Source organism: Pteronotus mesoamericanus, unplaced genomic scaffold (assembly GCF_021234165.1).
Source record: "Pteronotus mesoamericanus isolate MK-2021 breed Mesoamerican mustached bat unplaced genomic scaffold, CSHL_Meso_final contig_61, whole genome shotgun sequence".
In the NCBI taxonomy this organism is placed as follows: Eukaryota; Metazoa; Chordata; class Mammalia; order Chiroptera; family Mormoopidae; genus Pteronotus; species Pteronotus mesoamericanus.
The window spans coordinates 1120796-1133506 of NW_026555217.1; the positions used below are offsets into that span (position 1 = coordinate 1120796).

Sequence of the window (12711 nt, forward strand, 5' to 3'; positions counted from 1 at the left end):
GATGTTCAGAGGAAATGGAGGTGAAAGGGTGATGTGAGGGTCGCAGGGGAGTGTCAAGTTCAATTCCAGTCCAACGAATCAGCCCTGAGATGCTGGAGGGGCCTGTGTGTCATGGGTGCTGGAGGCAGGACCAAAACTCATGTGGAAGCTCTAGTCCCAGTTCAATTTTCAGGAAGGTCACATCAATCGCCAACAAGCCAGCTATGGTCAGGCAGTCCCCCCACCCTCACAGATTGTGGAAGGCAATCTTACTGACACAGTCCATTGATGTCAAGTATCATGAAAATGCCCAGACTACATGGAGGAATATACTTTCTATCAGGTGGACCTCTAAATTAACTATCAAATGGCCCATGTGTCTGATACGTTCAATGGACACAGATGCCCTTTCCCCCACGTCATCCTCAATAACACCTTCATGATCTACCATGAGGAGTTTAACTGCTGGATGAAGCCAAGACATTTTGCAGGACTCTCCCATAGAATTGGGTTCAGAGATCCACTCAGAATGCTGCCCAGCAGCACAGTGACAAGACTCCATCTCTGTGTTGACATTCTGCCTCCATCTTGAGGACACACTGAAAGCTGCTCTGTCCCCAGACTCAGTGCTTCTTTGTCCAGGACATTGGTTGTAGTAACAGAAGGGGTTGAAAACTGAACCTCAATATGAAGCCGTTGGGGGAGAGGCAAGTGGTTCACTGCCCCCAAAGAGAACAGGGACCTTCAGGGGACAGAAAATGTGGGTCTGATCATTCTCATGTGGGGTGCTCTGCACAGTGTTAAGGAGAGAGTGTGACTCAGCACATGGATTCAGAGCAGCCAGCTCAACACTGCACTGGAGTGTGGGGGTATCATCCTCAGTCAGGGACAGTGAGAATGGCTAACATGTTCCACTTGTCAGCCTGGGGCAGCAGACCATACAGAGATAGTGTGACAATGAGGGCCTAGATGAGCAAGGAATCATAGCTGCTACCTAGTTACTTCCTACTGTTTTGCAGCAGAGAATGTAAAGAGATTACAGAACACATACAATGAAGCAGGCATTGCCCCAGGGGACATTAAAATGGGATGAAATCATTGACCCCTAAAGGAGGTCCTTCAGCAACCCCTAGGAACCATCTTCTCAGCTGGGCCCCTCCATGTAGTAGCATTGATGCTTCTGGTGTCCTGAAACAACAACAACAAAAAAAAAACACCCCAAAAACCTAGTGTCCTGTATTATACTTTGTGTTCTGAGCACCCCTGGTGTTCTGAGGATCCCCTACAGCCCAGTTCTGCTCTTTCACTCAGGGAGGCTCCTGTCTGGGCTCAAGCTGACTTCCCAGATGAATTCCTGTCCAGCTTCACCCTATATCACACCCTGTCTCTGTTACTGAGTGCCCTCAGCTCACCCACCCAGGGTAGGTTTTCTATCACTATCTCCTTCATAGCCAGTGGCCACAGCAGATGTTTTAGACCTGGCTTCTCGGAGAATCCTCCCTTTCTCAATTCCAGCCGACAGTTGTTCCCAAGCAGGGACATGAGGCTCATAGAGGGCTTAGTCACCCTGAGGATGCCACTTCTTTTCCTTGGGCCTGGGTGGTTCTGGCACCAGTCCAGCATTCTCAAGTTCCTCTCATGGTGCTGTATCTCCTCTGAGGTGGTTATTCAGGAAGGAGTTTCACCATGACAAAGGATTCCATATGGCAGGCTGGCTTTCCTACAATCTTAGTCTTGGGCCAGAGACACATTGCCCACATGCAAGGATAAAAATTGTTTTGGCCCTGGAACCTGTTGATGAAGACTCAGGATGACCAGAGAGTCTTGCATATGGATGACACCTTGGTCACACTCAATGTTACTATCTTGACTTTTAGAAGATGTCCTCTCCCCTCAGTGACTGTGGGCATGTGCTATGGGAGTCTGAAATATATGATGAAACTAGAGACCTTGCCTATGAAACACGACCCACCACTCCCAAAGGTTTGAGCCAGTGTTTTTTCAGATAGTGACAGACACCAATGCCACAGGACCTATATATGCACTGGGACACAAAGATGAGAGGTGCCCCCTCTTCACTCCAGTGAAAGCCAGTACAGCCTCTAGGTTCAGCAGTAAGCTCTATGCAGACAATTTAGGAAACGCGAGAGGATGTCTTATGAGTTCCAATTCAGTGTATACTCAATACAACAGTTTGTCAAAAAGTGTTCAGTTTTTGGTAAGTTTTTGGTAAGTGTAATTTATTCCATGTTCCAAGGTATTAATCTAAGGTACTATATCAGTATCATAATCATTTATAACGGGAGAGATCCCACTACCATGGACCATGTGATATCAGTGAGTCCATTTTATGATAATAGTCTAATATTTATACTCCCCTTCAGCCACATCCAAGTTCATTATGATTAGAAAAGGACTGCATGAACTTGGTCTTACTCTAACACTGTATAGTGCATGCAAAAAAAGTTGGCTTCCACATGCTGGATGGTCTGTCAAGGCTTTACTTATTGCAATCAATTAGAGCATGCTAACTAGTCAGGAGGAATTTTCATCTCTTTTGTGATGTAGGAACTTGTGTTTGACAGAGAGGGGTCACTTGCATCCTGGACAGTTACCCTGTGTTGACAGATGTCTCTAGTAACATTTCCAGGGTGCAGGCAGAAAACATAGACAATTATGGTGGAAAGCACTGCAGCTGCAGCTGCCAGAGTGGATCTGAGTATTCAAATATAAGCCTGACATCTGCTCGATGTGGAAACACTGTAATGGGTGTCAAAGAGCAGTGTGACAGAAACCCATGCTGCAGAATTGACTGCAGCTTTACACATGCAAGCACTTCTGGTCAGGCAGGCATTGTACAAAGTGTTCCTACCCACCCCAGGGATACTCTGATGCCCAATCCAGAACATATGTACCGTTCCATAGTACTGCCTCAAGCCAACTTTCACATTCCCTGAAAATTTTTCTCTGCAGTACAGAACCCTGTGTACAGAAGATGGCTATTGATGTCATGGGCATTGTACTGGCTACAGTGTGCACAGCAAGGAAGTCTTTGGTGAAGGTGTAATGAACAGTACAGATGCCTGGTCTATCATAAACACAAAGGGATACTGATATGGACAGTGTAAAAGTAATATATTCTGCAAAATCTCATGCATGCTGAAACTGATATTAAATGTGGATGCCTCCAGCATGCCAACATCAGACAACTGCTTCAGCAACAGGGACATGTTGGTTTCCAACAGTCACTGATAGAGGGATCTTTTTGTTTTGGGGTGGACTTTCACCTTGGAGCAGATACAACTGATGTTGGTTAGGTGAGACCTGGTACCCCCTGTGGTAGTGGGAAGTTCTGTGTCAACAGCACACACAATGGTTCTATGGCTGCCATGAACTACAGCTATCACCCTTCCAAATGCCACCTCAAGGTCATATGCAATGATAAAGGGAACTTCCACTGTTATGTAGGCTGGACCTTCTGTGGTGCATCCACACAGGTGCCAGTGAGAATGATGACACCAGGCCTCTCCAAGACTGTGGTCAGTGATGTATGTAATTGTCCGTTGTGGACATTAGTGTGGCATTTGGGTCCATTCATGCCTTCTTACTTGTCCTCCTCACAGTGGTAACCAATGTGTGAACTGTCAAGACCTCTACAGTCACCAAAGAGACAGTTGCTGAAAAGTAAGCCACTTAGGGCCATCCCTATTCCAAATGCAGGTGACATAAAGAAATGTCTGTGAAATACCACCAAACCAGGTACAAAGCAGATTCACATTTCTCCGTAGGCACAGGGGCCTTGTTATGCATCATGGGGATATAAGAAACATGGATGTTTTCCCACCAGCTCTCAAAAATACATCATGAAAACTGTACAATGGTGCCTCAGCAGGTTTGTAAGCATTTCAGAGCCCTCCCTGGGCCCAAGACACTGGCCTGGAGAGGAGAACTGGTCAGCAAGTGTTCCAGTAATTACGGACAATTGTCCACAGCTTCCCTTAGGGTCACTTGCTTACAGGTCTCCACAATTCTGCTCCTGATGACTGGGACCATCTCAGTCTATGAGGTTTTCTCATTCTCTAAAGTATCAGGTTCAGTGTTATGGTGGGTTCCTCCCAACTAAGCCAGTCTGCTCTCCATGGGCATGATTGTGAGTGGTGGGACGAGACTGTGGTCCACTGTCTGCACAGTGACACCAGTGCCACCCTGGAGAGCACACTTTGCCATGCCAATGATGATATTCTTCCATGACATTCAGTTTGAAAAGAGATCATGTGGACATTAGTGTCTTTGAACTTCTGAGGGAACCTACATGTGATTGTACTTCTTGCCTGCGTCTTTCAGGAAATCTGGGCCTTGTGAATGCCAGATACTGTCCTCACAACAGGTGACCTGTGGCAGGAGACCAGTCTCCCTCAGTACCTAAAGAGTCGCCCCCAAAATTTTTTTTTGGCGCTGGTTGGTGTGGCTTACAATGACATGCACACCAAAATGGCACCTATTTTGGTCTGATTTCCAGGCACGGCACATGCCTGGTTTGTGGCCCAGTTCCCATTGGGGGCATGCAAGAGACAGCCCGAATGATGTTTACTTTCTCTTTTTCCCTCCTTCTTTTCTAAAAATAAAATAAAATAATTTAAAACTGGTATTTTGCAATGTAATGTAAAATTAATAAAAAAATATTTCACATTAACATTTAAAATCACACACTTCCTTCACACAATACAAGCATGTCTTGTAAAATTTAAGAACCATTGACTTCCACAAATGCAGTGACCAGAGTAGTCTTTGATGGAGGGACGCTTTTGAGAAAGTTTAGAGGATGAGTTTGGGACACATGACTGTGTACATACTTATTTAATCTCTGTTTTGTTGCTGGTCATGGTGGGTGAAGTGGGGAAGACTGAGCAGAGCCACAGGTCCATGGAGCTCAGTGTATAGAAACTCAAACTTAGGCAGAATTATGCTAGTTGGTGACAATGGACAGACTTGTCCAAAGACTCATGTGTGTAATAATTCCTCCTCAGCCCTGCGCAGTTTGGCTTAATAGGTTGGACTGTGGTCCTGCTATTGAAGCTTGCAGGTTTAATTCCAGGTCAATGTGTGCATGATTCCCTCTCTGGGTATGAATGAGAGGCAACCAATCTCTCTCTCTCTCTCTCTCTCTCTCTCTCTCTCTCTCTCTCTCTCTCTCTTTTCCTTTCTCTCTGATACAAATAAAAACAATGTCTTCTGTTTGGGAGAAAAATATTATGAAAAATAAAGAAATTCCTATATTTGGCCCTGTGTCCTCCCCAGTGACCCAACTGTTCCAGGAGATGAGCACATGACCTAAGAGTGTAAACTGTCAGAAATGCAGAGAAATTAAAAATGAGAGGTGCCTCTGAAAGTCACCAGTAATTACTTCACCAGAAAATTTAAACTTCATGACCAGAGGAGGTTAGTGTACAGGAGACAGGAAGTCCCATCTGACACCATCCCCCCTACAAATCAGTCAGAATATAAACAAAGAACAGAGTGTGGCCCGAGGACATGTGGAACCACTGTTGAAGGAAGTATAGCATATTTGTGCATAATTGAGAGACAGTAGTGTAAAATCCACAGAGAAGCAGATAGTGCTCCGAGATCATATTCTTCCCATATACTTTGATGCTGAATGTGCAGCAGCCTGATTGCCTCATTTTTGTTTTTACTCTCTAGACCCTGTGGCAAAATCAGGTTCAAACATTGGAAACATTGAAGAGACTCAGACATGACTAGTTCTGCTTAGAAATCATACTTAAAGATCATTGAGTTAGTATATTAATAGTATTGATATTTCATTATGGTAAACCTTGATAACAATCATGAATATGACATAGCAGGAAATAAAATCATAATTGATTTTAAGAGCATTATTTTTCTTCATCCATTCATTACACTTAAATAAATGTCCCTTCTTGGGACTGGAATATGTAACTTCCATAAACTTGTTCACCTGTGGCAGCTCTTTTTTTATTTTATTTTCCTTTCCCTGGTATGATTTTTTACTAATTATTGCTTTATTTTCTTTTGCATTTTTAAATCATGTTTATTCTATTACAGTTGTCTCAATTTCACCGCCTTTTCCCTCCTCCTCCCATCCCACTCTGCCACTCTTCCACAGTCAATTTCCACTCTGTTGTCCATGTCCATGGATCATTCATAAATGTTCTTTGTCCAGTCTCTTCCTTTTTTTTCACCATTGTCCTCCTTCCTCATCCATTCTTATCACTTTCAGTCTGCTCCATGTTTCCATGCCTGTGGTTTATTTTGTTTATTAGTTTATTTTGTTGAATATATTCTACTTATAGGGGAGATCATATGGTATTTGTTTTTCACCAACGGGCTTATTTCACTTAACATAATATTCTCCAGTTCCATCCATGGTGTCACAAAAGATAGGAGTTCCTTATTTCTCTCTCTCTCTCTCTTTTTTAATGCAGATTGATTTTATTTATTTATTTAAATGTCAAAATCCATTATAATATATTAAATCATTTATATTTTTTATAAAGTTCAGCAATAAAAACAACATGGCATCAGCACAGAAAATATCAAGTAAATCAATGAAATAAAATGATCAATCTAGAAAGAAATAAACATGTATCTAACAATGTAATAAAGGATTAAAATGGTATCTCAGATCACTAGGGAAGATAGGCTTATTCAACAAGTACAGTGCTTGGACTACTATTACTTGAAATTAAAAAGAAGTAGAGAGTTCTATTTCACACATTAAACAAAAAATATCCAGGGGAGTTAAAAATCAGTATGTAACATCTAAGGAGTTATAGAAAATATAAAATAATATTTTTCTTACCGTGAAGTAAAATATTCAAACCACAAAGTTATAAACTATTGACAATATGACTATATTAAACATTTAAGGCTATATAATAATGTGCATATTAAAAAGTTAAAGGACATGATATAGAGTAAGAAAGAATTCCCAACACATCTTAAAAAGGGTTAATAAGATTTTTAAAGGTTTTATTTATTTATTCTTAGACAGGAAAAGACAGGGAGAAAGATAAAGAGGGAAACATCAATGGATGATTGCCTCTCACATGCTTTACACCAGGGCCCTGGCCTGCAACGCAGGTATGTGCCTTAGACTGGGAATCACACTGGTGATCCTTTGGTTCACAGGCTGGCATTCAACCCACTGAGCCACACCAGCTGAGGTGAATTATTATTTTTTTGTTTGTTTGTTTGTTTGCTTTATTTTTTATTTTTTTATTTTTTTAAATTTATTTACTTTTTAAATACATTTGTCTCTGCCTCCCCCCCAACCACTTTCCCTTGTCCCCTCCCTCCTTCCCTCCCTCAGCTCTTCGCCTTTGGTTTTGTCCATGAGTCCTTGCTATATGTTCCTTGACTTATTCTTAATTTAGCTTTTTATTTAAAATGAGAGTCATTCAATGTAGAGAAAATGTTTCAATAGCCACTGTACTGAAGAATTATGAGCATTAAACTCCAGTTCAGTGAATTATCTTCAGTTTGTTTCTTTCTTTTTTTTTCCTAACTTAGAAAAGTATCCTAAATATTTCTGGCTTTTTCAATAATATTGAAATTAATAACAAAATTTGCCTCCTCCATGTTAGAAGCCCTGCTCCTACTCATAGAGTATGACTCTCAGGCACCATTACACCATCACCACCCTCATCTGTGCCCAGGCCTCAACTACTCTCTTATTGAGAACAAGACTCTCTTGGCTCTGAAGGAAACTGACACCACCTTCAGTAGGCAGCAGCTGCAGAAATCATCCAGAACCATTTTTCCCTAGAAGGAGTCAGTGCAAAAATTCTTGAGCAGGCAATAGTGTAGGCCATTGGACAAAATCTGAGCAAGAAGGAAAGGCCAGGTACCCATGGTCTCCAAGACAGAGATCTCAGGTGCCTAGCAGCAGGCATTTGAATAAAAATGAGTCAAAAGTGACACATAGGGGGATGGTGAACTGGAATGTTGACTTGGACAATGGATGTGAAGGCCCAGAGATTCCTGTCGATACTTCAAAGCTCATCCTTATTTCTCCACAGGAGTCAAAGATACACTTGAGACCCATGTACTCTGTATCTAACACTAAAGTGACAAAGAAATTATATATATATATATATATATATATATATATATATATATATATATATATATATGTCTTCTCATAGAGTAATGAGACAAATGAAGCAACAAGTATATTTCAAGCCATTAAAATGCCAATGAAAGAGATTTAAAATTATCACAGCACTTTCTCTATTTGCGTGATGCTCCATCACTCTGCTGGAACAGGTCTTGCTCTGTACATTGCCTACATAAGAAACTTTCCTAGAAGAAAACCACTTTCTCTCAGGTCCCACTGGAGCATGTACTCCAATGCCATGTGTTTGGATTCTGTTCAGGGGGACAGAGAGGAGAACTGCTCCTTCCTGAGATCTACAAACAAATAACTAAAGTGGTTTGGGGAAATGAAATTACAGAGTGATCAATCAACATGCAAACAAATGGCCTGAGATCTCCCTAGAGAAATACTAGATTATACATATTTCTTTAGATGTACTCTATTACCCTGGTGGGGAGCAGCTGCACATCAGAACGTATATCAGAAACTCTTCAAGAGTTTAACCACAATAGCCAATAAATTAGACATCTCATTTTCTAATATGCAGAAATGTCTGGGCTCTCTAGTAGAATTGTCTTAGAAAATCAAATTGCCTTAGACTATATACTAAGAATAAGGAGGAGTTTGCATGACCACTTACTCCTCCTGTTGTTACATTGACACCTCAGCAAGGATCGAAACAAGCATCACCTAAACCAGGGAGCAAGTTCCCTGGCATGAACAAACATTGGACCATCATATCCCTCTCTTTGAGGAAACTCAGGATTAGTTTATGAGACTATTGTCTCAATATATTGGGGACTACAGGGGCTGAGGTACATAGAGAAGGATTTTTTTCCTACTGCTTAGTTTTTTTTAATTAATTAATTAATTTTTAAAATGTATTTTTTCAAATGGATTTGTCTCTGCCTAGCCCCCACCACTTTCCCTTGCCCCCTTCCTCCTTCCCTCCCTCAGCTTTCCCCCTTTGGTTTTGTCCATGAATACCATATGATCTCACATATAAGTGGAACTTAACCAACAATACAAAGATGCAAGGAAAATAAGACCAGCAACACTGAAAGGAAAAGAAATCATCAGAGACAAGAGAAGGAATTTTTAATTTAGCTTTAACATTCTGTGCTTTATAATGCTTGTCTTTATTGTTGTGTAGTACTTTATGACTTCCTTTCCCCATGCCAGAAAAATAGAATCTTGTATACAGGCACTTCTAAAAATATACCTGATTTTAACTCACAAGGTTTTTCTTTCCTACTGGCTCAGGTTTTTCATTCCCGCAGAAGGGTCACCATGTATCAATAGCTCTATACATGTTGGGAAGAATTGACATCAGAAATGGAAACATGAAATAAACATTTTAAATTGCTGAGAATTACTATGGAATGGAATCAGAAATAGTACTAACTTTAAAAAAAAATCACATACACAGTTTTCCTTAAATCATATTGCATGTGCCGTCAGTCCCCGTCCTGCTTATACAAGAAACCACCTTCAAACCACCACAGTTTTAAGTGGCAAAAGTGACCCAACAGAAAAAAAAAGTGTTGGCACCAAATAATTTCAGAACTATAGCAACAAAGCTCTGAACTGGGACCAGGAAGGGTACTAACTGCATGTCCACAGCCTATCCCCATTACCACATTTTTCTTTTTGTTACTATATTTCATTAAAAAAAATCCATCCTTCATTGAGATATTAATGATTGTTGTAACCTGAATAAAATGACTCTCTCTTACAGCAATTCCTTACTTCTACACTTTAGCTTTTGAAATTTCAGGCAGCCAGATGTGCCTTTGGTTATATCACCATTGTGTCTTCTAGTGAGGGCTCCCTTCCTGGTTCATATCAGACAGCTTCTTGTTGGGTCCTCATGTGGTGACACCTAACATTATCAGTGAGCTTTCTGAACTTATTGAGAAAAGCAGTAACCACTTTCTTAGGGCTCTCATGACCTAAGATACCCCAAATCCCCATTTTAATATTATCCTCTTTGGGGAATGAGGAATTATACATATAAACTTGGAAGAACCCCTGTTTTCGGTCCACACAACTGACCTAGAGCTTCTAGAGAAAGGTTGATTCTTCCACCACATTGACCTGAGTCCAGAGAAGAGATTTTATGCTCCAACTTTCAGATTGTATAGGAATACATGTGTAGAAATGGCATCCTCTCATGTGTGGTAATTGATTCCATTGTCCTAGGAATGTAGAACAGGCTGTATGTGGTCTCCCATTGTCAAGGGTGTCCCCATCCTGCAGGCCGCGTGATGACCAATATTGCCTAGGGGCAGGGAAACTTACAAGGCTGTAGTCTCAGGTGAGGAGACTCTTCAGAGTCTCCTTCTGAGGGAGAATTGATAGAACGCTGTGATGTCACAGACTTTGCTGGAACCTGGAACTTTGTCCGCTCTCAACTGTGCATCCAGGATGTCATCTCTATGATGATTGTCCAGAGTTAAGGACATAGAAAGTCCTCCTTGACATTCATGTATTTATTTTAACTACACAATGCCATTTTTCAGAAATAGGGAATGTCATACAACTTGCTGGAAAGTCACTACAGTCCAAACTCTCACACCTGACCCTAACCAAGGTTCCCAGATGATGCTTCTATGAACACCACTCACTTAGAGAACAAGGAGGCTCCCAATGTGCCCCTTGCATAAACCAGATTAAATAACAGAGGTCCTTTCAGAAGCCCCCTTCCAGCCTCTCCCTTGCAGTGCAGCTGGTCTCTTGAAATGATTCCCTTAATTTCTGATGGGGCATGTATGGCTGCATATGTCCTGGTCTCAGAACCGTAACTGTGAGTGAGACAATCAGGAGGCTCATCACCGTATCATCTCATCAGTACAGTCCAGCTGTTCTGTTTCTCAGGGTTAGTGACACACTAAGAATGTGGATCATCACACTGAGACTCTTGCACAATATTCTGCCCAAAAAGTGTAGAATACGGGGCCCCAATGGCATTGCCATGAGGGACAGGGATGGGTGTCTTCTTAGGAGCAGAAGCAGGTACAGATGCAGGAACAAGACAGCCAGTACAAGTGGTCCTTGCTTGTCAGAGTCTGTGGAACAGTTTAAGTGTAGTTTTCCACCATATATGCTGTTGTTTTGAGTGCCCCCTGGTGTCCTGAGCCCAACATGTAGCCAGCCCTCCTGTCCCCTGACAGGAGTTTTAAGCCTGGGCTAACAATGACTTCCCCTCACTGTGTCTCTAGCACAGTAATACACAGCCGTGTCTTCATTGGTCACAGAGCTCAGCTGCAGGGAGAACTGGTTTTTGGATGTGTCTCTGGTGATGGAGGTGCGGCTCTTGAGGGATGGGCTGTAATAAGTGCTTCCATCATAACATATGTACCCAATCCATTCCAGCCCCTTCCCTGGGGGCTGGCGGATCCAGCTCCAGCACGAACCACTAGTGATGGAGTAACCGGTGACAGCACAGGTGAGGGAGAGTGTCTGCGAGGGCTTCACCAGTCCTGGACCCGACTCCTGCAGCTGCACCTGGGACACGACAACTGGGGACAAGGAACATTCATCCTTTTCAGTCACATCCAGTCACCACCATACCACAGATCCCTGTCTCACATTGAGACACTTACCCTGGGGGGCTGTCACCAAGCACAGGAGTAATATGAGCATTGTTATTTTCTGCTAGAGCACAGCTCTGCCTTCCCCAGAGACCTCTGTCCCGTTTGAGGAGAGAACTGTCACTCCCACTTCTCAGGGGGAAATTTAACCATTATCTGGGAGAGAAATTTGCATGGGGGGCCCTCTGTTGTTATAAGTGGGGAGTGGCTGAGGTCTCAGCCCCATGTTGTTCTGAGTCCCTGGCACATTTCTTCTCTTGGGCTCAGGGGTGTAGTTCTGAAGCTAGAGAAGCATGAATATTGAGACATCCTTGAGTCATTTCAATGGACAGCCCTCTTTCTATGTTTAAAAGGAAAGCTGGACTAGATGAGAGGTTCACACTATTTTAATTTATTGGGCTGTTCAATTCATTAATAAAATTGATTAAGATTATATACACACTTCTTCAACAGTACAAGGGAACTCATTATGTTGTAGACTCGTAGTTGATAGATTGAATAATCATACTTATAAAAATATGTAAATGTTGATGTAAAAACCATTACAAAGAACAGTCCCTTCCTTGCCCTGGCTGAGGCTCTGCTCCTGCAGGTGGCAGTGCAGGTGCAGCCTTTGCCTCAGTCCAGCTCCAGCGCTCAGGTCATGCAGGCAAACATCTGCTGTGAGAGGTCATCCAAGGCTCTGCAGTTGAGACAAGGCTTAGACACACCGTGTCCTTCCCTCATCTCACCTCCCCCAGGCCACTGCAACCCTTCCTAAAAGTGAGACACTCAGGAGGACTCCCAGTTTCCTACACCAGCATGAGCTGTTGAGACCCTGGACTCACCTTCTTCCAGATAGATACAGGCAGAGACTCTGGGACAGCAGACATTCTGAGAAGTGTGTGGATGATGGGACTTGCTTCCTCGTCATAAGGAGCCAGTTTGGGACGTGCCATCCCTGTGTTCACCTGACATCCTGGGAGAAATGGACCTAGAGGCTGATATCCTGGGAAAGGGACT

The 12711-nt window shown here is 42.5% G+C and overlaps 1 gene segment (V, D, J or C); it reads right to left on the reverse strand.

Annotated features, from left to right (window-relative positions):
* Nucleotides 1-11305: 11305 nt before the first annotated feature.
* Nucleotides 11306-11823, reverse strand: LOC129076595 (immunoglobulin heavy variable 4-28-like). The segment is given in 2 exon segments: nt 11306-11637; nt 11722-11823. Coding segments are annotated over 2 exon segments (372 nt in total).
* Between the last annotated feature and the right edge of the window lie 888 nt (nt 11824-12711).